Raw genomic sequence first — 22,178 nt, 5'->3', positions numbered from 1 at the left:
AGCGCTAACCGAGATTGCCGTCATTGTTGGTGGAGCTTCACAAGGATCGGACACGTCGCCGTGGCGCAGGGATCCAAATTGTCTCCTTACAGTGAATCTCACAAATCCGAGGTTAGGGCTCAGGTTTTCCCATGGCTCTAGCGCTGTTCGATGCTCCGAGCAGCGTCTTCTCGCGAGCTGTAGCGAATCGCGCTGGAAATCCGGTCGCGGCAGGCGATTCTTTGAGAATCCACGGCAAGAATGCGCGAAATTTCGGCGCCGCGATCGTTCTCTCACGAGAGAGGCCGGGGAGATGCGTGTGCTCGGCAGTGGATGACGAGTGCAGCTCCCAGGCCTATGGATCGACCATGACCAGCATTGATGCCCAGGCGCAAGTGTCCGCTTGCGCGTCGGCGACTAGTCACAGGTGTAGCATCCTCCAGGACCTGGAATCTCATGTGGATGAGACGTTTACGTTCGTTTTCAAGCCCGAGAGCGCCGTGACCGTGACCGTCTCGCTCAAGGATGCGCTCAATGAGACGTTCTACGAGGTTCTTCTCAGCGCGCCTCTTGGAGGATTGGTAAGATCTTCTTCTGGTTTTGAGCTCTCGGTTCTAACTCTTTTTCTCTTTTCGTCTAGACTCTTCACTGGGCTGTGAATAATTGGTCCCTTCCTAGTGCTTCGTGGTGGCCCAGTGGGACTGTTCAAGTCACTGACAGAGCCATCGAGACTCCGTTCACTCGATCTGAGTCTGGAAGCTGGGAGGTGAGACAAAGTTTTGCTGCCAAGCTTTAAACTTCGTTCCTGATCGTCGCAGATTTCCATGAAAATTCCCGAGCTGGAAGTTCCTCGGTGCCTCGTTTTTGTGCTAAAGGTGAGTCGTCTTGCCATGAAACACCATTCTTATGGTCTTTCTTGCAGGATACTGATGGAGCTTGGTACAACAACAACGGTTGTTTTCAAGTTCCCTTGAAATGCTTTGAACTCAACGATCTTATGGAGCAGGCATGAAGTTTGGCTTTGTCTGGTAACTCGTTCTTATAAAAGCTTTACAGGTGATCTTATCAGAAACCACTTTTGATAACTGGTCCCTGTTTAATCGGTTTATCCTAGCTTCGGAGCTTGTGGATGCGGCGGAGGAAATTGGTGCTAATGGCATGGCATTCATGTATACTTGGCTGCGCTTTTCAGCACTTAAACAGGTGCTAAAAACCTCACAAAGTTTGAAAACCTCTTTGCGTTGATGGCTTGTCTGCAGCTTACATGGTACAGAAAATGCAATTATCAGTCAAAGGATATTGCGTATGTCCAAGAGGTACCCTTCGGACTCTAGTGAGTTCGTATGTTTCGTTAACTTCTGCTCTTTTGTTTTCTTTTCTCCTTTCAATATAGCGGCTAGCGTCCTTGATGGCTGAGAAAGCAGCCCGTGGGAAAGATCCTACCATCAAAAAGTTCGCAAGACTGATCTTGTCCACACTTCCCCGTGGAGGTGGGGATGCTGACCAGATTCGAATGGGGTAAACGATTGCTTAGGCCAACAGCATGCTTTACTAAGCTTTTAGCTTGCAGAATATTAAACATTATGCGAGAGAACGGGATTCGCGAGGGACATAGGTAACAATGCAATCCTTATATGTTTTCCCTGAAACCAGGACAAAGTTTTAATGGTGTTGTGAAGGCCAGGAATTGAAGATCATTTTCTAGAACAGTGGCATCAAAAGCTGCATACCAACACTTCTTCAGAGGACATACACATATGTGAGGTAGTAATGTGTTTATCCATGTTCAATGTCGCAGTGGGTTTGTGTGTGAGATGCAGGCTTACCTTCACTTTTTACGGACAAATAACATGGACAATTTTTATCAAACTCTATGGTCTGGAGTTCCAGTTTTTGACGAACGTTCTGATAGTTAAATAACTCAGGAACAACGGACGCATAAGCAAGGAATGGATAGAAACGATGGATCATCCTATCACTGGACATCCTGTCCATCTTCCCCACCTGATTCCTGCTTTTCAGGTGCTCTCTTCATTTACTGTTGACGGCTTAAAGTTTTTGATTGCTATTCCATATTCAGCATTTCCTTTGGATCTTGAAAACCGTTCACTCTGGCGCGGACCTGGATGTCATGGCTGAGATGAGCAAGGGGTACCTGGATGATGAGATCAAGAGCATAATTTACAATATACTTGGCAACCGGGATGCTTGGTTTGTATTTTCTTTGTGATTTCAATTGCTAGTTTACAACTTAAGCTTGAACAGGTGGATACCTGGAGAACTTGTCAAGGCCAGGAAGAAACTTGAGAAAGTATGGAGAGGAGGTCTGGTGCAGAGGGACGTAATGCTGCTGGATATTGCTCTCAACAACTTTTTTGGGCTTTCTATTGGACGGATTGACAAGGTAAAACTCCAATGTTATATGCCAATTCTAACTCTCGTGTTTCAGTCTGCACTAAGCGGAGATGACTTATGCGAGCTCCTATCTCTTGTTCTTGAGAACTGCTGCATCGATGCCGAAAGTGAGGAGCTTAACATGTGCCTGAAATACTGGAATAAAGTATGCACGTTGTCGATTTGCAAGCTTCTGTGTTGATAAGAACGTACAGGTGAAAGCAGAACCGAGATGGACATCAACCTGGGCGCTGCTGGCTATGTCCGCTGCTGATCGAATAGCACTCTCAGTTGAAGGTTTTTTCATCTTTCTAGCAAGTTCATAGTTTTCACTGTTGCGAGCCTTGCAGATTATATGGATCACATTTACAAGATTGTACAACCGAATGCGGAAATTCTTGGTAAAGCATGTGGTATTGCAGAAAGCTACATAAAGAATTTTGGTGAAGAGGTTTGCAAGTTGTAGGCTATTGGTCGCTATGTTGTAACTACTGCTCTACATAGGTTGTACGAGGACAAGTACTCTTTAATATATCCGGCCTTCTACAGAGATTGCAATCGATTCTTCGTGGAACTGCGGGACTAAGCACTTGGCAGGTGCACGTTCTATAAAGTTTTTCTCTCTCTTGTTTTACTTTAGTTCTTGCAGGTTGTAAGCCATCAGCCTTCTGCGGTTGGAAAGGTCGTGGTCCTTCCAACGTTGTCATCAATTCAAGGTCTTACTTACTCGGAACCACATGTTGTTCTTACAGAGAAGGTGAGAGTTTCTTTTCTGATCTTTGCTTTGTCAAGATAATATAGGTAGATGGCATGGAAGACATACCAGTTGGTGTAACTGCTGTGCTGTGTGCGAGCACTGTTGATATGCTCAGCCACGTTGCAATTCGTGCACGAGATTCTCAGGTACGTATTTTATTAGGATGGAGTTAACTACATTCTTCTAGTGAACAGGTTTTGCTCTCTAGCTGCTTTAGCAGCGAGGAGTTTGGAAGTCTGAAGTCTTTCTCAGGTATTCCGTAAGAAGCTTTATAATCAACGCCGTGACACTCTGTGAGGTTTTGTCAGGACAACATGTTCTTGTTAACATTGGTGCATCAGGGCAAGTTCTAGTTTCTGAATGCGATGAATGTGCCGAACACGATCTCAAAGCCGAAAATTGTGGGTACACTTTGATACTGGTTGATGTTTAGTAATTTTTTGTTCTTCTACAGGCACTACCCACGTTAAAACTTCTTCCATAAGGAATTACCAGGTTTGTGTCTATCTTCCTTTACACCTCAATTTTCCTCATGCGCTTGTCTCTAGCTGGAGAAACTTGTGCTGTCAGAGGACGAGTTTGAGGAAGGGAAAGTTGGCGCAAAATCCATAAAGATCTCTATGATGAGAAAGGCCTTGGACAAATCAGTTTTGGTAAACTTGGTTTTAAGCTGTTTATAACGTTAAATTTCTGTTTCAGCTTCCTCCGTCCATTGCTTTGCCCCTTGGTGTTTTTGAGAGCGTTATGAACGATCCTATCAATTCTGGAGTGAATTCTCCCTTTGGCTTTTCGTTACAGAGGTTGAAAGCAACGTCTGACTCAGAAAGGTGAGCTTTGTAAATCTTCACATCTCGCGTGAATGCTTTTTAAAATGCAGAATTTCCACCGAATTGGCTAGAATTCGGGGCCTTGTCAGAACTAAACTGACAGTCCCCAAGGATCTGAAGCGACAAGTGACCAGTGTAGCGGAGGCTTGTGGTTTGATACCGACGGGTGCATGGGAGAATGAGGACAATTGGGAAAAAGCGTGGCAAGCCATATGCCAAGTGTGGTCAAGTAAATGGACTGATAGAGCATGGTAACTTCTTGTCCTATCGTTGAAATCTCTTATAGCTTTGTCTTTCCTTTCCAGGCTTAGTAGGCGAGCTCATGGAATTCCTGACGAGGCACTTTTTATGGGTTGTCTGATCCAGAAAGTTATTGCAACCGACTATGCATTTGTGATCCATACAATGCATCCTATTGCAAAAGACCCGGAATTGATGTTCTGTGAGGTAACTTATATTTGGCCACGAGAGGTTTTTGACAAGCATACCTCGAAGCTGCAGATTGTTCCAGGCTTGGGAGAGGTCCTTGTGGGGAATCATAAGGGCAGTGCATTTAGTTTCACTGTTGCTAAATCGAATCTGGAAGGTGCGGACCAGTTAGCATGGCTGATAACCTGTCTGAACCTCTCCACTTTTGTAGAAGCGAGGATTTTATCACTGCCTTCGAAGCGCGTTGGACTGTTTGCAGCCGAAGGAACGGTCATCGCACGATCGGATTCAAATGGCGAAGATCTTGAAGGCTTTTCTGGTGCTGGACTGTAAGTACAGCTCTACATATCTTTTTCACTGGAGCTAACCTTTAGTTGGGCAGATATGACAGTGTCACCGTAGATGTCTCCAAGGAGGTCGTGCTAGACTATAGCGAAGAACGACTCATATGGGACCATGCTGTGAGTGTGTTCCACTTTCCTCGTTCTATTTTCTCATCTTGTTTTCTTCTATCAGTTTCGTGGTCAGCTTCTGAAAGCGGTCTGTCAAGTCGGGATCAATGTGGAGGCTGCATTCAATGGACAGCCACAGGTAATCTAAGCATTGTACTGATTAAAATTTAAGATTCATCTTTTTGATCACACAGGATATAGAAGGTGTGTACAGCAGCGGAAATGTAGCAATTGTCCAGTCTAGACCACAGATTTTGAACTGACATGCCAGCCACCAAAGAAGTTCATATGTCACAGTGGCACACCAATCCTGGACATCGTGCTGAGAAACTCCTTCTTTACATCGTCTGAGCTGAGGCGGCTCCATTGCGGGGCCTGAGAGCAGGAAGAACAAAACACACGTAGGTACGGACGGGCCACTTTTCAGTACCTTGACGAGGTAATAGCTGCTTATTTGCTCGTTTCGCGTCGTGATGTTGGCCTGCTGGACCTCCACGTCCAGCTCCTCGAACGCTCTCACCAATCTCTCTAGAGCTTGCTGCTCGCTTTTACAGACGATGTGGAAGGCATACATGCTGCTGCTGTCGTCCCGGGACACCTCCAACTTTACGTCGACACAAAAGAATGAATATCATGATCCAAGAACACAGGAAGGGGAAAGGGAAAGGAAGAGAAGTTTTTCACTTCTCCTCCGCTTACTTGCAAGACGATGCTATTGATATTGTCGCTGGATTCCAGGCCGGAGACGCAGCTGGTGGTGAGCGACGAGGCATCGTCGTTGAGATCCTCGTCGGTTTGCTCTTGCGCCTTGCAAACTTCGTCCCGGAGGCACTGCACGCTCCGCTCCAGGTGCTGTATGTAGTCAATTGCGGCGGCCAGGTACTCTTTCTTCCGGATCCAAGCACACGGACAAACTAGAACCTTTTCGAAAAGGAGAAGTTTCTCCATACCTGGCTTTCGGCGGACATTCTCTTTGGTGAGCTGCTACTCATGGCTGTCACGAGCGCTGGCCGCCAAACGGAACTCTCCCAAGCAAAGGAGACAAGGAAGAGAGAAGAAACGAGAGACGACTTTAAACTCCCTACGTAGAAGTCACTCCCTCTCTTATATGAAAAAAAAGACCGGGGAGAGAGAGGGGGAGAGGAGAGAGTTCACATGAAAAGAGTGGGATGCTTTGCACAGTGGCTTTCCAGTTGTTTCTATCCTTGTATATTCTTTATTGTTTGGTGGTGGGCACTTTAGCCCCTCCCCTGGACAACAACAAGAGAGAACTTGGAAGACTTGGGGTATTAAACAAAACAATCTTTGATTCTCTATATCTTTTGCTTCCTTTTAGCTCGCTCCTTATCATCACATTTACAATGTGATGAGAGAAGAGAGAAATCAATCCATCTGTTTTTTTTTTTTTTTTTTTTTTGGTGCGTTTTTCTCCTTCTCCTATACAATGTACAAAGCAACAGACCTCTGCCCCCACAAAAACTCTTGGAATATACAAACACCTCCTCCTCCTCCTCCTTGGCTCCTTTGCTCCTCCTTGGAGTCTTCCAATCAATTCTTCCTGCCTTTGAAGATGACGAGACCGTCCCCGGAAGAAGGCCTTTGCTTCTTCCTCGACGTCACGCCTCTGGCAGAGCCAACGCTGCAGCGAGGACATATGTACTCGAGCCCGTCCGTCTTCGCATACTCCTAAAGCAAACAAAGTTGGAATGTGAGGAAAACCACGCCGGACCGCCACCGTCCACGTACCTTGAATGTTGCCAGGCCCGTCCTTCTATCGCACCCGAAGTGAGCCCACTCGCCACAGATGCCGCAGTTCACCCAGTCGCCCTCTGCGCTGCTGCAAGTGTTTTTGTACAACCAGCGCGTCAGTGCAAATGGGATTTCCACAGAGAAAGAAAGTAAAGTCGTGCTCCGCTCACCTGTGACACAAGATGCAGCACTCGCCATCCACATCGTCGTGCGCAAGCTCGTACTCCAAAAGATATGTTTCGTAGTGCTTCTTTAGTGTATTGCCGACGCCCTGCCAGAGATAAAACGACACATTCAGCCCCGAAGTCAACTTTGCGGGAAAAGAATGCCACATACAGTCATTCTGTTTGTTGTTGTGTGGTTACGCATCTTCGAAAATATTTGACCTTTCCAGTTGATGCCATTCCCAACCCGAAAGCCTCCTCTGGAGACGACCTGAAACATCGAAAGGTGGGCCAACAGGGGCTCCGCACAAAAGAAAATTAACACGCGAAACTTACCTCCCGGTACAGGTTATAGAGATCGAGCCTCTTGCCGTTCAACACAACATCCGGAAAGGCCTCGATACCAGTTGGAGGAATGAGTCGACCGTGTCCTCTGGAAACCAAAAACTGGACAACGTCGTTAAGAAATTCCTCCTGTAAAGACCACATTAGTTACTGAAACCAGGCGTATCAAGAGCAAAGCAGACTTCACCTCTGGACACTCCAACATTGACGGGCGGCTGCAGTGATGTTTCTTGACGCTGGGAAGAACAATCGGAAACGTATGCCCTCCTCTTCCATGGCCTGACGGCGCCGACGTCCCCTCGGGTCTGGTGCTTTTTGTATTTCCATTCAGCTTCATGGACCAGCCAGCCTGAGCCCCAGCCGAAACCACGCCCGCAAAAGGCATCAACTTCCGCCGAGTTGCATGTGGTATCGGCTTCATCGCAGCGAGGAACACTGATTTGCTGTCGCCGTTTAAAGGCCCGTCACCATTGAAGTTGATGCTCGACAGGCACAGGTTCTGTCTCTTTCTCGTCGGGGCTGCTGGTGTGAGCCATGCAGGAATGATGGGCGCCTCACTGAAACCATTGCAACGAGGAGAACCCAGTGGTTTCGGCGGCTCGTTTCTTAAAAGGCCCAGCCTCTCTGCGTCTTCCTGTTGGAATGCAGCGACAGGAGACCCTTCAATACCGGCAATGCCAAGAGCAACTAAGGTCTTGTACGATGTGTCAGTTGATAGCTGCCTCAAAGTCTGGAACACCACGATAAACGTATTTCAGAGCCAGCAGAAATAAAACACGGCGCACCTGAGCAGCCCAGTTTGGAACTTTAGCACGGGTCTCGACAACAGCAGCCCCGCACGCTATAGAAGTGGAACGCCTTATTTCAGCAGGCATATTATCTTCGGACATAATAAGTTGAAGAGCCTGGCTTTTCTCCATAAGCCCTTTCCTAATAGTAGATTCTAAAAACTGTACATGAAATAGTTAGAATCATCATTCGCTCAACACCAGACTTACATGATCGGCAAAACAAGTTTGCGCGCTGCCAGACACCACAAGAGATATGCGGGCGCTGCTAGAAGTACAAAGGTCACAACGCATAGTTACAACTCCACGAGCAAACGTTGATGCTGCAGAGGGTGGCGGAGGGGCACTGCGCACGCAATTCAGATGTCAGAAACGAAAGGAGGCGTATCCAAAACGACTCACCTGATTCGATGTATAAGACGCATGCCTCTAACCTGAAGTTGTAAAAGATAAATGGTAAAACAGAACCTACGCGAAGCACGTACCTCTATTGCGAAAAGTGACGTCAAAGCGACCTCAACGGCTTGTAAAGAGCTTGAATCCTAGTAAACAGGTAAACAAAGAGTAAGCGTTTGTTAAACTTAGAGCAAAGATAAAAGGTGAGATGTGTACCGACGCACAAGCTTCAGCACAGACAAGAAGGCGAATTTCCGTCTCTTCGTCATAAATTTGAATAAGAGGAGGATCATCCTCCATGTCTTTAAGAGGATCGTCAAGAACCGGTGGACCTTCTCCTAAGAGCATCGGCTGGCTGCCACTAGTTTGCCCATAATGTATCTCCAATGATGCATTCGCCAGCTCAAATGCATCCCAAGGATCACACCCAGGCCTGAAACAAAAACACGTAAACGAAGCTTTGCAGAGCTTCCAAACAAAAGCTTACGTCCTCAAGCACGCTACAAGCGATTGCCGAAAGTGAGCAGCAGCTAGAGAAGTCACAGAGCCATCCCAATGTGCAACATGCCTCACTCCCTGGAAAGAGGAAACACTTCCATTAGTTAGAAAAACAAAAGAAAAGAAAGAAAAGAAAAGAAAAAAAAAAAACTCGTGGCAGACGTACGAGTGTATGGATGCTGTCGGCAACTTTTCCACTATTTGACGACTCAATGTAGACCTGCAGCGCAAAAGCGAACGTCAACAGCGTGTAGGAAACGGGCATGCGGAAAGTCTTTACGAATTCTGGAAGTTTCGAACCAATCATGGATTTCAGAGTCTCCCCCGTGACGATCTTCTCCCCGAGGCAGAGCGACCCGACTTCATTCCGGCCGGAGCCTCTCTCTCCCAGGAGCAGCAAAAACTCTGGTCGCGTGGCTTTCAGCTTTTGCTTCACCTCATTGTACGAGGGACAATCCATGAAATGAATCTTCAGCACAAGGAAACAACTTATCAGCAAACTCACACACACCAACTTAAGAGAAAACCATACCTCCAAATTTCCTCCCGACGCAAGGTCCACTGGCCGATCATCAAAGTTTCCATTATTCTCCGGGCTGGAGAGCTCGTTCTTCTTCTTCTTCCCACACTGCACCGCGAGTAGAAGAGAGGGAGGCTTGCCTCTCCCAATAAGCGCCTTGGACATCTTTCGTGGAGCCAAAAAATATATTCCTGGCTGCCAGCACCAAAGCAACCATAGCCAATCCCTAAACCCCTCAAACCCTAACCCTAACACCACCACATCGAGCTACCCGGCTAGAGCATCGATCCCATAGCCGCGCCAATCCGCCCCGGGAGGAGCCAAACTCGCGATTCAACCATCAATCGCCGCCGCCGCCACTGCCGCCGCCGCTGCCGCTACCGCGCGACCCGATATTTCGCCCGAAATCTGTGCTCGCGGCGGGGGATTCACTCGCTCGCTCACGCGGTGGAGGGAATCGGCAAGGAGGCGGCTAGATCCAAGCGCGATTGCGCACCCTAGCCTGCCCTAACCCTACAAGCAAAGGCCCAGGGATTCCGTTCTCATTCGCAGATAGATCCCACACACACACACATGGCACATATAACACCCCCCATGCCATAGGCTATGAATGTCAATAAAGGAAGTTGAATGGAAACGAATGAATGGATGGATGGGGATGGGCATGGGATGGGATGCTCCCATCGCCATTGCCCATGCATCGCAGTTTCCAAGGATCCGACGTGGATGGAATGGAATTGGATTGGATTCCTTCCCACAATCCAGGCTTAATTTTTTTCCCTCCGCGTTTTAGGGTTCTTGGTGGGCGTTTAGGCGTTTAGCGGGCGCTCGATCGATCGATCATGTATCTCATGTGCTATGTCAACGAGGAGGGCCAGAAGGTGTACACGATCAAGGTGAGCCATAGCTCTGCGAGATGGAATTTCATGGGTTTTTATGGCAGAAAGAGGCGCCCGATGGATCGCCCACTGAATCCTCGCATCCAGGTAGAGAAAAAAGCCCTCTTTTGTTCCTGCGATTGATTTCGATTTGGGATTTGTCCATCCATCCAGCGCGATTCTCCCCGGACGATAAATTCTCCAAGCAGCGCGTGATGCTCAAGAAGCGATTTGGAATCCTTCCTACACAGAAGCCGCCGCACGAATATTAAAAGGAATATTTTGTTTGTTCAATGTAAGAGCAAGAGCCCTAATTTCAAGATCTAACTTCCCAGGATTCGAGCCAAAGACCTCTCCCAAAGCCCAGAACCCTAATCCTCGCTCTCGGCTAGGGTTCTTCGGAGGCGGGGCGGCGGCGCGCGGAGGTGAGATGGCGGCGGCTATTCAATCCGTGCAGTGTTTTGGCAGGAAGAAGACGGCAGTGGCGGTGACATACTGCAAGAAGGGGCGCGGGCTGATCAAGATCAATGGCTGCCCGATCGAGCTTGTGGAGCCCGAGATCCTGCGATTCAAGGCGGTGGAGCCGATCCTTCTCCTCGGCCGCGAGCGCTTCGCGGGGGTGGACATGAGGATCCGCGTGCGCGGCGGAGGCCACACCTCCCAGATTTACGCCATCCGGCAGAGCATCGCCAAGGCGCTGGTGGCCTTCACGCAGAAGTTTGTGGACGAGCACTCCAAGAAGGAGATCAAGGATCGATTGGTGAGCTACGACAGGACGCTCCTGGTGGCTGATCCCCGGCGCTGCGAGCCCAAGAAGTTTGGAGGCCGCGGAGCTCGCGCTCGCTTCCAGAAGTCCTACCGTTGAGAGATCAAGGAAGAAGGAAGAAGAGATTTTTCCATCTTTCTTCATGGCTGAGGTACCTCTACTAGAAGTTTTTCTTGCTTTTGTTCTTCCTTAAGGAACTCTTTCTACAACATCAAAGTACTACTACGATTTTGGATGAAAGTTTTCATATAAATCCACCAGACATTCTCACACAACGTTTGCTACAAAAAAAATTCCTTCGCAAGTGAGAACGTAGAACACGAGTAGCGATGAAACTTTCGGAAAGAAAAACTTGGAAGAGATGATGATCTTCCTATCGTTTTTGAGCTGCCTTGGCGCCCTGCGCTGCTTTGGAAGGCCCCTGTGTCTTCACTGGCTGCTTGGAAGCCGGTCCTGATGGCTGAGCCATGGCGTTCATCTGCATCAAGTTGCTGGCTCTCTTCTGGCTCAGGGGATAGCTGCTCGGCTTGATTTCTGGAGGCCCCGGAGCGAAGTCTGGCTGGCCTGTGGATCCCAAGCATCTGTGCCACATGTTGCTGTTTGGATCCACAGCTCGAGCAGTCTTGATGATCTCTGGAATCGGCAGCAGCACGTAATGCGTGTTCACCAGTCCAATGCTAAAGTTTGTGTAGCCAGCGAAGGCACCATGAACCTGGAAAAACGCAAGAAATGAATTGAGCTTTTCGGACACGAGTGTATGCTATGTACATACCGCATTCTGTCCAAGGACGCTGCAGTAGATGTGGTCCGACGAGTTGCAAGCTCTTGCTCGGATCATGTACGTTGGGTCGATGTATTTCACATCGACAGGGATGTTCAACTCCTTGAAGTGGGATTTAACCTGTAGATTGACACTCCTAAGTCAGATAATGTGTAGTTCGACAACCAAAGTTACTCACAAGATTGTAGAGCCACTTTCCAGCGTCTCCTAGGATCGGATTGCCAGATGCATCAGTGCCTCCGGTGCCTTCGAGATAATTCTGTAAGAACCAGAAAGTGTTTAAACGGAAGGAGAAAAGTAAATAAAGGAAACAGTACCTGAGCAGCACCTTCGGCAATGACTACTACGCAGTTACCATTCTTGTCAAGCCTTTTCTTCATGAACGCTAGAACACCATTCTTTCCGTCCATTTCAAAAGGCACCTGTTCACAAGCAGTGAAAATGTTGTAGCCGGGTCACCAATCCATAAACCTCACCTCCGGAATCAGGACAAGGTCTACTTGGCCGCTGGCAAGTGTTGCATACATGGCAATAAATCCACTCTGCCTGCCCATGAGCTTAACAATACCAACACCATTGAGAGCGCTACTGGCCTGCAGCAAAATGTATTCGGAGACAAGGTATAAACAAGCGGAAACTGAGTGCGTGCCTCCAACATACCTCAACGTAGGCAGCGTTTATTGCTCTTTGTGCTTCCTCCACAGCAGTGTCAAAACCGAACGTTTTATCAATCAAAAGAATGTCATTGTCAATGGTTTTTGGAATGCCAACAACGACAATCTTCAATTTCCGTTTGTAACACTGCACGCAGGGACGTGTCAGCAATCGGACACGTTCACTCACTCCTCAAGCTTACAATTTCGTAGATAGCGCTAGCTCCAGCATGAGAGCCATTTCCACCGATGACATACAGCATATTGATGCCCCACTCCTGCATCAAAACAGCTTCAATACTTCACTTGCTAAAGCTTACAAAGCACACTCAGTTACCTCTAGTTTGTCAACAAGCTCTTCAACGTTTGGGTGCCCACGCGAAACGCCAAGAAAACTTCCTCCGCGCATGTGTATGCCTTGAACAACCTTACGATTCAGCTGCATAAAAACACAAACGCGATAAGTACAGCAACGAGCAATGTTACCATACTTACAATGATAGGTGGCAACGTCTTATCAAGGAACCCACGAAAACCATACTGAATGCCCAAGATGTCTGTGACGCCGTAAGTTTCGAGCGTATAGACAACCTGAAAAGCATCGCACCAGAAAAAACATTAGAAAACAGCAGAAACTTGTTTATGCAAAAGCATGCGTACCTGCCGAATCACATCGTTAAGCCCCGGGCAAAGACCACCGCAAGTCACAATAGCCGCTCGCACCTGAAAAGAGAAAAAGAAAGGTACATTTTTGCATATGACAATACTCGAGAACTCGTACATACTGTCATTGGGTGAAAGTAAATCCACGCGCGCGGGCCTGCACGATGAGCCCTGCAGCTCAAGAGACATCGTCGTCACTTCATACTAAACAAAAGTGATGATATTTGACAAGGTACCTGATAACCAGCACAAGACAACGCCTCATACAACAGACACAAACAACCTCACTTTGTCGAAACAAGGAACTTACCACAGAGGCTTGAACTCCCATTCGCCCTTGGGCCCGTATTCGATACCGGCAGAAGTTGGATGACCATAGTGTACCACCTGTTGTTGGCGTAGTTTACCAGGTTAAGTACTTTGAAGCTACTGAAAGTCTGCGTTTTGCCATGGTACGTTTAAGTTGCTGTTCTTTCAAAGACCTTTACCTTGAGAAGAACTCTATCGTCGTCATGAACAAACAGACGACGCATATCCTGACTATCCGGAGTGGCTTTCGTTGGAACAGCCCCTTCTTGAGGAAACGGCCTTACAAACACGAAGAGAGAAGTTTAGCACTAGCTCTTTTGTTTCCTGGCGTACCCGCTCTTGGCTCTGTAAGTTGATTCCACCGGAGGGAGAGGAAGAAAATCGGCGAGATGCGGCAATTCAAAGGGATTATCGCCCGGAGCATGCGGATCGTAGCGAACATCCTTGGGCGTCTTGCTATCTGACACCATAGCCGCCATGATGATCCCTTGGATGCGCTGCTCCTCGCGAGCAGCAGCCTCTTTATCCTCGCGCTCTTTGCGGCTCGAAGACCTGGATAGAATGCGTGCTATCGGCAAAACCCTAGCGGTCACAGTATTCTCACTACTGCTGCCACCAGATCCCCCGCTACCTGGATCTGCGCCTTCTTTCACGCCGCCGCCGCCGCTAGGGCACCAACACGGACAACCTCCTCCCCGAAAGCCTCTCCTGAGGATCATACCATGTTGCCCACATTTGAAAAAGCCCTAATTTTTTCCCTCGCAGGACGTGACCGTTGGATAAACACGCTTTACTACGCATGCCCTAACGCCCCGTCATCCGACGGTCACGGTGCCCTACTGGCAGTTACAATACAAAAGCCACGTCATGGACACGTCCATCACAACTTGACACGTCACCAAATCTTTTTCTCTTAAAAGAAAACTCTTGGCGTGGAGAGCTCGTCGCAAAGCCTGGCCTCCACAGTGAGCAAGACGTCAGCAGCGATGCCCGTGCACCGCCCAAATAGATCAACCCTAGGAATCGATCGCGACAATCGATCACGCTCGAGCTTGAGGGAGATCCACAGGCACACGGCAAGCGCGGCGCGGGCATCCAGCTTTGGCAGCCGATTCACCTTGATCGACACCGCAATCCTCCGCAATAGCTGCATTGCCAGCGAAACCCTGTGATCCGAGGGCTCTAGCCCCAGAGCACCCTCCCAGTTGCGAAGAACACACTCCAATCTCCCCAGCGTTACCTACAAGAGAAATGCCGAGATTTAGATCCCTGAAAATATTAAGGCCTGATCGACCTTACCAGCTGCTGCGTGGGGATCACTGCCGCGTCGATTGCCGCATTCTTGCGCTTCCTACTAACAGGAATCACGGAATCCGGCGACGGCGATCTAGATCTGGTTCTTAGCTCGCTCGATCGAGCCCTCTTCGGCGCCGCGGACGAAACCTCCTCTTCCGCGGCTAGATCATGATCCATGGTGGAAGAATGCTGGCTGTGAATGGAATCCTCCGAAATATCGCCCAGGGACGCTGGACAAGCGCAAGTAGGGCACAGAGAAGAACAAGGGCCCGGCGGCGACGATTCCGCAAGAACAGCCGTGGGAGAATGGCATCGACCGCAAAGAATCGACCTCAAGTGCCTGGCGACGATGAAATTCGCCCCGTGAACCTTGGAATCACACTTCCAGCACAGGTACGCTTCATCGGCGCAGCAATACACCGCCGCTCTCACCTGGCAGAGCTCACAATCCCTGGATTTCTCCATAGAATCCCCGCAAGATCACCAGCGCCTTGCTCCAACACTCATCCACAAGCCCGTGATCGATCTAACAGCAAGTTGCGCGACACCAAGACCGCCAAATTCCCTCTGTTCTTCCTTTTGCTCCCTCGTTCGATTCAACTGCGTGAGGAGCTATATAGCCACGAGGGAGCCGCCACGTGGAATTCCGACGTGTCACGGGCGGACCAATCGCCGCCAGATATTTCTGCCGGGCGCTCGCAGCCACTCGATTTCCAAGGCCTGATCGCGCCGCGTGGCACGTACTTCCCGCCGACGTGGACCGGGATCGCAAAAAATGTGGTCAACAAATCTCGCCAGTACGGCCTGACCACTCCCTACGGCGGCCCAAGATCTTTTGCGTGGATATTTCCTCGGCGACACGTGGTCCCTCGTTCAAACGTATGGAAAAAGCAAAGGAAAAATGTGTGATGCGAGAGACACTCCACATTGGTATGTCAGTCCAGGGCCAGGATTTAATCGGCCATCCAAACCATTCGTTTGGAAATATTTTGGTGGTGGTGGTGGTCCCTTGTATGTTGCCTAGAGATGTGGATATGCACCATCCTTTCTTTTGGAATCTCAGACCACAAACCACACAAACCATGGCGGTTAAAAGAATTGGCATATGCGTGATTGATCATTTGGCATCTCCAGCGAATAAAAGAATCATATTCGAAGACTATACGTACATTCCCGTCCGAAGAAAAAAAATTAGTGTCTTACAATGCCTCCCGTTTTTCGTCTCCAAAATTCTTGGAAGCCTTCGCTTTTAGTAGTGCTGCCGACTGTGCAAGTTGACCATGTTGTAGCTTGGAAGCACGGCCATTTGGTAGTGCTGCTGTGGAGCCTCCAGAGTGTTAAACGCTTGGAACGAGGATGAGGAGGAGAAAAATCCATCGTGAAAGAACCTGGGATCCTGGGATTGATATGGAGCGTAGCTCGAGTAGCTTGTGCTGTCCATGACGAAAGACCCTCGAGTTCCTCCCATCTGGATCGGAGATCCAGAGGACGCTGCTGGATTGTAAGTTGGCGACACCCACGAAGAACACAGCGATTGAGCTGGCTGCTGGATGCAAGCGTCGAATTGCGTGTTATAAGCCGGAGAGACCGGATGAGCCATGAGACCACCAAAGCCGCGATCATAACGCTGGAGATACCTGTTACAAACCAAGATCATGAGCTAATCTCAAAAGATGTGAAGAAATCTTACCTGTCGTAGCTTCGATCATAGTCGGGGTCCTTTCGATCCTTCTCACGGTCTCGGATGATCGCCACCCTGTTTGGAGTGCTCGGCTTTGGCTTGATCGCATTCTCTTCTTTGAAGATCCGCCTTACGTTCTCCTTGTCGTCTTTCGTACAGATCCTCGGCACTGTCGTCTCGGCACGCGTCTCTTTGTTGGCTTTCGCAGCTTCATCCTTGTTCTCCACCCTCACCACCTCGATGTGGCAGCAATCTTTGACGCTATCGTCGTCGCTAGAATCCTCCTGAAAAATCCTCGCTCTCGCCCTGTTGTATTCCTCCTTCCTTTCCTCCACACTCTTGCTGGAATCCACCTTGGAGTTCCTCTTGTCCCTGTAACCAGCCGGAGCACCCCTTTGCTTGATCGCTACTCTGGGCTGTAGAGCTTGAGCCACCCTTGGAGGAATATCAGCCAAGCGAATGCCACTTTGGCGATTCTCTCCGTCCAGGCTCTTCGTGACGTGAATCCTAGCGCCACCAGAGCTTTCCACCACGCTGGTCTTCAAGCCATAGTGCTGAGCAACGCGCTGTGTCGCGAGCTGGCAGAAAGGAGACCCCATCGGCTGGAATTCTAGCTGCTGGACCTCGGCATTCTTGGCAAACTTCTGTATCTCCTGCTCCAATCGAAGAACTGCATAGAGATTATAAGCTCCGGAAAGAAGGCTAGAGAATTTGGTACCTGTGAGACGATCGCGAGGGTTTTGAAGCGCTTCTAGCAGGAAATTGTCCACCTGATCGCTCACAATCTCGGGCGGGACGACGGTCGGCTTGACGAGGAGGATCTTCCGGCCATCGTCGACGCGAACGCCGACAACTTCGATCTGGCGGTCCCCCATAGATCGCCGCCGCCTCCGCCGCCACGCCGCCGCGGAGAGCTCCTAGACCTAGACAATCATCCAGCCAGGAGTGCCGACCTAGAGATCTTACCGGGCGATAGCGGCGCCAAGGGAGCACCACCGCAGCTCGTCGCGTTCTTTCTCCGCCATGCCTAAAGGGCAAAATGCTTCCCAACCGTTGGATGCTACCAGTGCAGATCCAAGGGCTTGGATTGAGCCCCGCCGATGCATGGTTCGATTCCCATGGGCGATTGGGTGTAGCTAGGGTTTTTTGTGACGATGGAGTCGCCCGCGACTGTGGAGGCGATCTTCGAGGATTTCCGGGGCAGGCGCGCGGGGATCGTCAAGGCGCTCACAACGGGTAGGATTTTGATCGATCCATTCTCTCATCTCGGTCTTGAATTTTTTCTCGCGTAGATGTCTCGATCTTTTGCGACGAATGCGATCCAGGTTTGTGCTTCACACGGTCGATTTGATTTCGCGAAGAAATTCTTGTTTGTTCCAGTCAAGGACCTGTGCCTGTATGGCCTACCCGATGGAGAGTGGAAAGTGACCCTGCCAGTGGAAGAAGTCCCGCCCGAGCTCCCGGAGCCTTCGCTGGGAATTAATTTCGCGAAGGATGGAATGAAGAGAACGGACTGGCTGATTTTGGTTGCGGTACACAGCGACTCGTGGCTCTACTCGGTCGCGTTCTATCACGCTGCGCGGTTGCACAAAGCGGACAGGTATGCAAGCTTGTTCTTTCTTTCATGTTTTCTTGCGCATTTCTTTGATTGATTTTGCGTTGCTCACTCAACTCCATCCCATGCAGGCAGCGGCTTTTCGGAATGATAAACAATCTCCCCACTATTCACGAGGTCCTCGCCAAGCCCGCGAATAAATCCAGCAGCAAAACCAAGAGCAAAAAGGTTTTCTTTCTTTCGCTCGAAGTTCCAAAGTTTCGTGAAGATCTTAAGCATGAGTTCTTTTTGTCCAGGCTGCTCGCGGCAGCAGCAACAACAGCAACAGGCGGAGAAAGAAAGAGGAGGACGAGGACGAGGAAGAGGAGGAGCAAGACGAAGAAGAGGTGGAAGAGAACTCTGAGGAGGAGGAAGAGGAGGCGTTTTGTGGGATTTGTGCTGATCCTCACAACACGTCCCAGTTTTGGATCGCGTGCGACTCGTGCCGGAAGTGGTACCACGGTAGCTGCGTAAAGGTGAATGCAAGCAAGGCTGCCGGGATCAAGAGCTACAATTGCCCATCCTGTGCCAAGAAAAGAGCTCGCCACTGATTGATCCATTGAGCCGTGGAGGAGAAAAATCTCCACTTGTGTTCACTCTTGGATGGTGAGTGAGTGCTCTCTTTCTCCTCTTTGTTCTTGTATGTACACTCTCTGTCTCTCTTTTTCTTTTTCTTTTCCTGGGCTTTGTCCAGCCAGTTTTGTAACAGCTTCCCAGTTTTCCCCAAGGTAAAAGATAGAGAAGGAAATAACATCTTAATCTATCATAAGATCTCTATAAGAATTACAATTTTTTTTTTGCAATAGAAGAAACAACTTAATGCCATTGTCAAAAAAAGGAACAACTCAATCAAAGCTCAATATCAAGGAGCTGTTGATCATGCTCAGCAAGGATGATCCCACCCGCTTTGACTCTAGGGGGCCACTGTAGTAGCGGATTTATCCAGAGTGGATATCGTTCTTTGCCATGGACGCCGGCCCAATCGAAATCAATAAAGGCCACCTGGGAAGTCTTGACATTGTAGAAGATGTTTTGCCTCCTTAGATCACCGTGAACCCAGAGCGGGTACCGAGAATGCAATACCTGATACGCATTCTTCACTGCCATCTTGCACTCTTCCCAGTCCGAAGGCGCCAACCTGTATTTGTTAGCCTCCTCCACAGCATTTCCATGACCAGCAACCATCTCTCGCGGGTCGAGCTCTGTCACTGGCCGCCACCCATCCTCTGCAGCATAGTAGTCCATGGAAATCACCAGCCAGCCTCCATCAAGACCCTGGTGCTGGAAACGGGGAGCATAGCCATCCTCGGCCCATTGCTGGTGCACCTGCAAGCCATATCTCTGGCAGAACTTGACGATCTTTCGTTCACCAGCAGCATTCCGCGTATAGAACACAAGCTGCTGCTCCCTCGTTTGCAGCGAGTTACTCTCGCGTACAAACCGAATGACCACCGGAGCCCGTGCATCCGTGATGAAGTACGGGAAGTCGATGGACGGGTCCCTCCGCGGCCCGTGTTGCACCTGCAAGCCGCTGAGAGTCACGTAGGACTGCACTAAAGAGCTGATTGTCGCTGGAATGGCAGCTAAGGCTCTGGAAAGGAGTTGAAGGTGGTCTTCATCTTGGAGGTACTTGAGCATGTGTAGGAACGGCGTAAACGGCTCGTGAGCCGGCTTGTCCGTGAAATGAGCAAGACCGCCAACTCTCAGAAGCGGACCAACAAGTTCCAATGCTAGAACCGGGCAGCAAGACCGCTCAAAACTCCAGTGCCGCATACGTCTCTTCTCAACCGTAGCATCTGCATAGTACTTGGCCAATTCGACTCTAGGATCTCCATTGAAGCCACTCTCTGGCTTAACCTCAACAATCGCTATCAGCAACCATTCTTCCGCAACATATGCCTCCACCAAAATATCTGGTTCGGACTCGCCCGGACGAGCTTCCTTGAATCGAAAGCACATACCAGGACAGCTGAAGTTGATGTAATTCTCCAGTAACAGAGTAAAGGCGTGCTGCCGAGCTCGTTCGTCGTCATAATAAGCACTCATCCCGTCCATCATATCCTTCACGAACTCCCAGTCCCTTGTACTTGGAGAATGGCACCTGAAAAGCCTGGCGTAGCAGCCGAATGCCTTGCTCACCAGCACGAGAGGTGTGGTGAGTGCAGAGGTCCGCCCAAGGTTGTAAATTGGATCATCTGTTCCCAGATGCTGGCGCATTTCCGAAAGGGACTGTGCCACTTCAGGTGCAGAACGCAGCTTCTTATGGCGCCTGATCCACTCGTTGTCCGCAGGCTCCGTCTGCAAACAAAGGCATCAACACAGATGCGGTAGTAAAACACGCAAAAGTGCACTCACCTGGATGAAAGTGCACGTAAATCCATCCGCAACTGGAGTATCGAGAAGCAATCGTCTCCCCGAATCAGAAATGAGATAGCCTTTCCAACCATCCAGCTCCAGGGTCCTCAAGACATGAGCCACCACCGCGCCCGGATAGGCATGTGCATGCAGGATCACGCGACCATCTGGTGCCTTCACTGTCGCGCCCGCGCTCGACATCGCTAACAAAACCCCTAAGTGCGGCGCAAACCCTTGAATTAGTCAAAAAAATCAATCCAGTCTCCTATGGTCTGGGTGTTCAATCAGTGCTTCAATGTATATGAAGAATTTGAGAAGTGAGCAGCTTACTTGTGGCTGTTGCTGGGAAGGGAAGAGATAGAGGGATCTCTGGGGAAAACACTCTATTGTGATGGGAATCAATGCTCTATTATGATGGGAATCCAGGTAGTCAGCAGTTGGATGATCTTGGATCGCGACAAAACTATAGTTTCCAAGCACCACACTTATGACATGAGTAGAGAAATTTGCCCTAGCTAGCTGAGATTTAGCTATCCAGGTCTTCTCAAGGTTGAAGTTTTTGGCTTTAAGCAGATTTTTGGTTTTTTTAGCAGCAAAACTAAGAGAAAAAAAGGTTTTTCTTTCTTTTGCTCGAAATTCCAAAGATTCATGAAGATCTTCAGCATGTAAGTTGCTCGCAGCAGCAGCAACAACAACAGGTGGTGAAAGAAAGAGGATGAAGAAGAGGAAGAAGAGGTGGAAGAGAACTCTGAGGAGGATAAGGAGGCATTTTGTGAGATTTGTGTTGATCCTCATGATTTGCGCAAGTTGCAAGTGATCCAAGACTAAGATGTGTTGCGTTGTTGACAACACGTCCCAGTTTTGGATTGCTTGCAGCTCATGCTAGAAATGGTACCATGGTAGCTATGTCAAAATAATGCAAGCAAGGCCAGATCACTTGCAAAGTCGTGCTAGAAGTAGTACCACAGTAGCTGTGTCAAGGTGAATGTAAGCAAGGTTGTGGCCTTACTTGCATTCACCTTAACATAAGTACTATGGTACCACAACAGGGCTCAAGAGTTATAATTGTTCATTATGCACAGTTATAGAGGAGAAAAATCTACTTCTCTCAAGCTGCCTTGAGAAGTGAACCTCTTTGTTTGTGTTATACACTCTCTTTCTCTTAAGCTGGGCAGTTTTGTAACAGTAGGATAATGAAGTTATATAAGAATATATTTATGTAACTGTTGCTTTTCAAATTGATTTGTTGTCTACAAACAATTACTTGTTATATACATTAATTATTAGATTTTGAATGGATATTTTAAATTTAAAGGTTATCTAATGTGGCAGAATTTCTTTTTGTGTTTAGTTTAGAAAGTTTGAAGACTATGGAATGACTCATTGTTACAATAGAGAGGAACAATTGCCAAATGAACTTTCCAGCCCATCAACAATTGATTAACTTGCTCAATATTAGAAATCAGCTTGCTGTACACTATATTTATGAAAGTCATTAAAGTGTCATAGAAAGAGGTGATAATCTCTAGTTCTCCCTAGGTGAAAACCTAGGCTCTACAAAATCTGCTTGCTAGTTAAATAGTGATCTTATGCTTAAATAGCATTAACTTATTTGTGAGGGTAAATATAAATGTCATACAACCATCTCAATTAAAATGTTGAAAGCAAGTAATTATATCAAATCATTTGCTATAACCAAATATGTCAAAACATAAATGAAGGATGGGGCTTTTCATTTGGTTGTGGACTATTACAAGTCACTATTTTATGACTTTGATTATCCTTTAGATGTTGAAGCAGCTCTTCAAGGCCTAGTTTTTCATGAAAATTGATCTGTGTGGTGCTTACAACCTCATCTTTATTTGGGAGGTTATAAATAAAAAATACCCTTTTACACTTGTTAT

General features: G+C 48.5%; 9 protein-coding genes across 12 annotated transcripts; 4 read left to right on the top strand and 5 right to left on the bottom strand.

The window, feature by feature from the left end:
* The first annotated feature begins 25 nt into the window (after positions 1-25).
* On the top strand, positions 26-5,186 carry LOC9640811 (alpha-glucan water dikinase 2). Of its 2 annotated transcripts, XM_002993230.2 has the most exons (31): positions 26-560; positions 620-745; positions 798-854; positions 902-985; positions 1,036-1,182; positions 1,239-1,295; positions 1,373-1,497; positions 1,550-1,594; positions 1,659-1,743; positions 1,800-1,855; positions 1,905-2,001; positions 2,060-2,190; positions 2,245-2,383; positions 2,429-2,539; positions 2,589-2,670; positions 2,724-2,824; positions 2,878-2,970; positions 3,023-3,130; positions 3,175-3,276; positions 3,325-3,382; positions 3,439-3,531; positions 3,585-3,625; positions 3,679-3,783; positions 3,830-3,957; positions 4,008-4,208; positions 4,263-4,404; positions 4,459-4,543; positions 4,598-4,715; positions 4,769-4,847; positions 4,903-4,977; positions 5,033-5,186. In XM_002993230.2, the coding sequence occupies exons 1-31, from the start codon at positions 132-134 to the stop codon at positions 5,099-5,101; spliced, it is 3,369 nt and encodes a 1,122-aa protein (XP_002993276.2). In that variant the 5' UTR covers positions 26-131; the 3' UTR covers positions 5,102-5,186. The 2 variants fall into 2 exon arrangements, with proteins under 2 accessions (XP_002993276.2, XP_024522750.1); XM_024666982.1 differs by having other exon boundaries at positions 4,459-4,715.
* Positions 4,979-9,960, bottom strand: LOC9640835 (AT-rich interactive domain-containing protein 4). Of its 2 annotated transcripts, XM_024666984.1 has the most exons (18): positions 9,311-9,960; positions 9,059-9,247; positions 8,945-8,998; positions 8,768-8,856; positions 8,497-8,713; positions 8,370-8,426; positions 8,287-8,318; positions 8,095-8,230; positions 7,882-8,046; positions 7,284-7,826; positions 7,088-7,225; positions 6,924-7,022; positions 6,758-6,858; positions 6,585-6,675; positions 5,789-6,524; positions 5,538-5,726; positions 5,269-5,442; positions 4,979-5,213 (listed from the first exon to the last, which is right to left on the bottom strand). In XM_024666984.1, the coding sequence occupies exons 1-15, from the start codon at positions 9,461-9,463 to the stop codon at positions 6,387-6,389; spliced, it is 2,202 nt and encodes a 733-aa protein (XP_024522752.1). In that variant the 5' UTR covers positions 9,464-9,960; the 3' UTR covers positions 4,979-5,213; positions 5,269-5,442; positions 5,538-5,726; positions 5,789-6,386. The 2 variants fall into 2 exon arrangements, with proteins under 2 accessions (XP_024522752.1, XP_024522751.1); XM_024666983.1 differs by having other exon boundaries at positions 5,538-6,524.
* Positions 9,961-10,060: 100 nt separating this feature from the next.
* On the top strand, positions 10,061-10,513 carry LOC9640809 (H/ACA ribonucleoprotein complex subunit 3-like protein). Its single transcript, XM_002993229.2, has 3 exons — positions 10,061-10,194; positions 10,242-10,284; positions 10,351-10,513. The coding sequence occupies exons 1-3, from the start codon at positions 10,141-10,143 to the stop codon at positions 10,446-10,448; spliced, it is 195 nt and encodes a 64-aa protein (XP_002993275.1). The 5' UTR covers positions 10,061-10,140; the 3' UTR covers positions 10,449-10,513.
* A 30-nt stretch (positions 10,514-10,543) lies between these two features.
* On the top strand, positions 10,544-11,187 carry LOC112343473 (40S ribosomal protein S16). The gene has a single exon (XM_024666986.1). The coding sequence runs from the start codon at positions 10,607-10,609 to the stop codon at positions 11,039-11,041; it is 435 nt and encodes a 144-aa protein (XP_024522754.1). The 5' UTR covers positions 10,544-10,606; the 3' UTR covers positions 11,042-11,187.
* LOC9640808 (ATP-dependent 6-phosphofructokinase 5, chloroplastic) lies at positions 11,171-14,106 on the bottom strand. The gene is given in 13 exon segments (XM_024666987.1): positions 11,171-11,654; positions 11,715-11,843; positions 11,902-11,982; positions 12,041-12,145; positions 12,200-12,316; positions 12,384-12,524; positions 12,580-12,654; positions 12,714-12,815; positions 12,872-12,967; positions 13,037-13,099; positions 13,162-13,210; positions 13,350-13,426; positions 13,528-14,106. Coding segments are annotated over 13 exon segments (1,914 nt in total). The 5' UTR covers positions 14,068-14,106; the 3' UTR covers positions 11,171-11,315.
* Positions 14,107-14,228: 122 nt separating this feature from the next.
* Positions 14,229-15,233, bottom strand: LOC112343472 (B-box zinc finger protein 32-like). Its single transcript, XM_024666985.1, has 2 exons — positions 14,648-15,233; positions 14,229-14,588 (listed from the first exon to the last, which is right to left on the bottom strand). Exons 1-2 carry the CDS (start codon positions 15,107-15,109, stop codon positions 14,262-14,264), a joined length of 789 nt encoding a protein of 262 aa, XP_024522753.1. The 5' UTR covers positions 15,110-15,233; the 3' UTR covers positions 14,229-14,261.
* Positions 15,234-15,733: 500 nt separating this feature from the next.
* On the bottom strand, positions 15,734-17,383 carry LOC9640834 (R3H domain-containing protein 1). 2 transcript variants are annotated; one of them, XM_024666949.1, is made up of 4 exons: positions 17,292-17,383; positions 17,044-17,242; positions 16,335-16,995; positions 15,734-16,281 (listed from the first exon to the last, which is right to left on the bottom strand). In XM_024666949.1, the coding sequence occupies exons 2-4, from the start codon at positions 17,198-17,200 to the stop codon at positions 15,894-15,896; spliced, it is 1,206 nt and encodes a 401-aa protein (XP_024522717.1). In that variant the 5' UTR covers positions 17,201-17,242; positions 17,292-17,383; the 3' UTR covers positions 15,734-15,893. The 2 variants fall into 2 exon arrangements, with proteins under 2 accessions (XP_024522717.1, XP_002993247.2); XM_002993201.2 differs by having other exon boundaries at positions 17,044-17,248; positions 17,292-17,365.
* A 73-nt stretch (positions 17,384-17,456) lies between these two features.
* On the top strand, positions 17,457-18,685 carry LOC9640806 (PHD finger protein ALFIN-LIKE 4). The gene is made up of 5 exons (XM_002993228.2): positions 17,457-17,561; positions 17,618-17,650; positions 17,706-17,925; positions 18,012-18,108; positions 18,177-18,685. Exons 1-5 carry the CDS (start codon positions 17,480-17,482, stop codon positions 18,468-18,470), a joined length of 726 nt encoding a protein of 241 aa, XP_002993274.1. The 5' UTR covers positions 17,457-17,479; the 3' UTR covers positions 18,471-18,685.
* Positions 18,686-18,768: 83 nt separating this feature from the next.
* LOC9640805 lies at positions 18,769-20,475 on the bottom strand. Its single transcript, XM_024666971.1, has 2 exons — positions 20,275-20,475; positions 18,769-20,217 (listed from the first exon to the last, which is right to left on the bottom strand). Exons 1-2 carry the CDS (start codon positions 20,473-20,475, stop codon positions 18,769-18,771), a joined length of 1,650 nt encoding a protein of 549 aa, XP_024522739.1.
* Positions 20,476-22,178: the final 1,703 nt, after the last annotated feature.

The sequence above is a fragment of the Selaginella moellendorffii genome, unplaced genomic scaffold, assembly GCF_000143415.4.
Source record: "Selaginella moellendorffii unplaced genomic scaffold, v1.0 SELMOscaffold_151, whole genome shotgun sequence".
NCBI lineage: Eukaryota > Viridiplantae > Streptophyta > Lycopodiopsida > Selaginellales > Selaginellaceae > Selaginella > Selaginella moellendorffii.
Note: the sequence above shows the minus strand (reverse complement) of the source record. Positions and strands in the feature narration are given on the sequence as shown.

Bases quoted from the DNA above. Each gene is read 5' to 3' on its own strand.
- LOC9640811 (XM_024666982.1), top strand. From the start codon at position 132: ATGGCTCTAGCGCTGTTCGATGCTCCGAGCAGCGTCTTCTCGCGAGCT. The intron at 3,383-3,438 runs GTATTCCGTAAG...AGGTTTTGTCAG, and splicing joins AAGTCTGAAGTCTTTCTCAG to GACAACATGTTCTTGTTAAC. The intron at 3,532-3,584 runs GTGGGTACACTT...GTTCTTCTACAG, and splicing joins CGATCTCAAAGCCGAAAATT to GCACTACCCACGTTAAAACT.
- LOC9640835 (XM_024666983.1), bottom strand. From the start codon at position 9,463: ATGTCCAAGGCGCTTATTGGGAGAGGCAAGCCTCCCTCTCTTCTACTC. The intron at 9,248-9,310 runs GTATGGTTTTCT...CTTGTGCTGAAG, and splicing joins CGTCGGGAGGAAATTTGGAG to ATTCATTTCATGGATTGTCC. The intron at 8,714-8,767 runs GTAAGCTTTTGT...TTTTTGTTTCAG, and splicing joins CTTGTAGCGTGCTTGAGGAC to GCCTGGGTGTGATCCTTGGG.
- LOC9640809 (XM_002993229.2), top strand. From the start codon at position 10,141: ATGTATCTCATGTGCTATGTCAACGAGGAGGGCCAGAAGGTGTACACG. The intron at 10,195-10,241 runs GTGAGCCATAGC...TTTTTATGGCAG, and splicing joins AGAAGGTGTACACGATCAAG to AAAGAGGCGCCCGATGGATC. The intron at 10,285-10,350 runs GTAGAGAAAAAA...CCATCCATCCAG, and splicing joins CACTGAATCCTCGCATCCAG to CGCGATTCTCCCCGGACGAT.
- LOC112343473 (XM_024666986.1), top strand. From the start codon at position 10,607: ATGGCGGCGGCTATTCAATCCGTGCAGTGTTTTGGCAGGAAGAAGACG.
- LOC112343472 (XM_024666985.1), bottom strand. From the start codon at position 15,109: ATGGAGAAATCCAGGGATTGTGAGCTCTGCCAGGTGAGAGCGGCGGTG. The intron at 14,589-14,647 runs GTAAGGTCGATC...TTTCTCTTGTAG, and splicing joins TGATCCCCACGCAGCAGCTG to GTAACGCTGGGGAGATTGGA.
- LOC9640834 (XM_024666949.1), bottom strand. From the start codon at position 17,200: ATGGGGGACCGCCAGATCGAAGTTGTCGGCGTTCGCGTCGACGATGGC. The intron at 16,996-17,043 runs GTACCAAATTCT...ATCTCTATGCAG, and splicing joins CCCTCGCGATCGTCTCACAG to TTCTTCGATTGGAGCAGGAG. The intron at 16,282-16,334 runs GTAAGATTTCTT...GGTTTGTAACAG, and splicing joins TATGATCGAAGCTACGACAG to GTATCTCCAGCGTTATGATC.
- LOC9640806 (XM_002993228.2), top strand. From the start codon at position 17,480: ATGGAGTCGCCCGCGACTGTGGAGGCGATCTTCGAGGATTTCCGGGGC. The intron at 17,651-17,705 runs GTTTGTGCTTCA...TGTTTGTTCCAG, and splicing joins TTGCGACGAATGCGATCCAG to TCAAGGACCTGTGCCTGTAT. The intron at 18,109-18,176 runs GTTTTCTTTCTT...CTTTTTGTCCAG, and splicing joins GCAAAACCAAGAGCAAAAAG to GCTGCTCGCGGCAGCAGCAA.
- LOC9640805 (XM_024666971.1), bottom strand. From the start codon at position 20,475: ATGTCGAGCGCGGGCGCGACAGTGAAGGCACCAGATGGTCGCGTGATC. The intron at 20,218-20,274 runs GTGAGTGCACTT...CTTTGTTTGCAG, and splicing joins TTACGTGCACTTTCATCCAG to ACGGAGCCTGCGGACAACGA.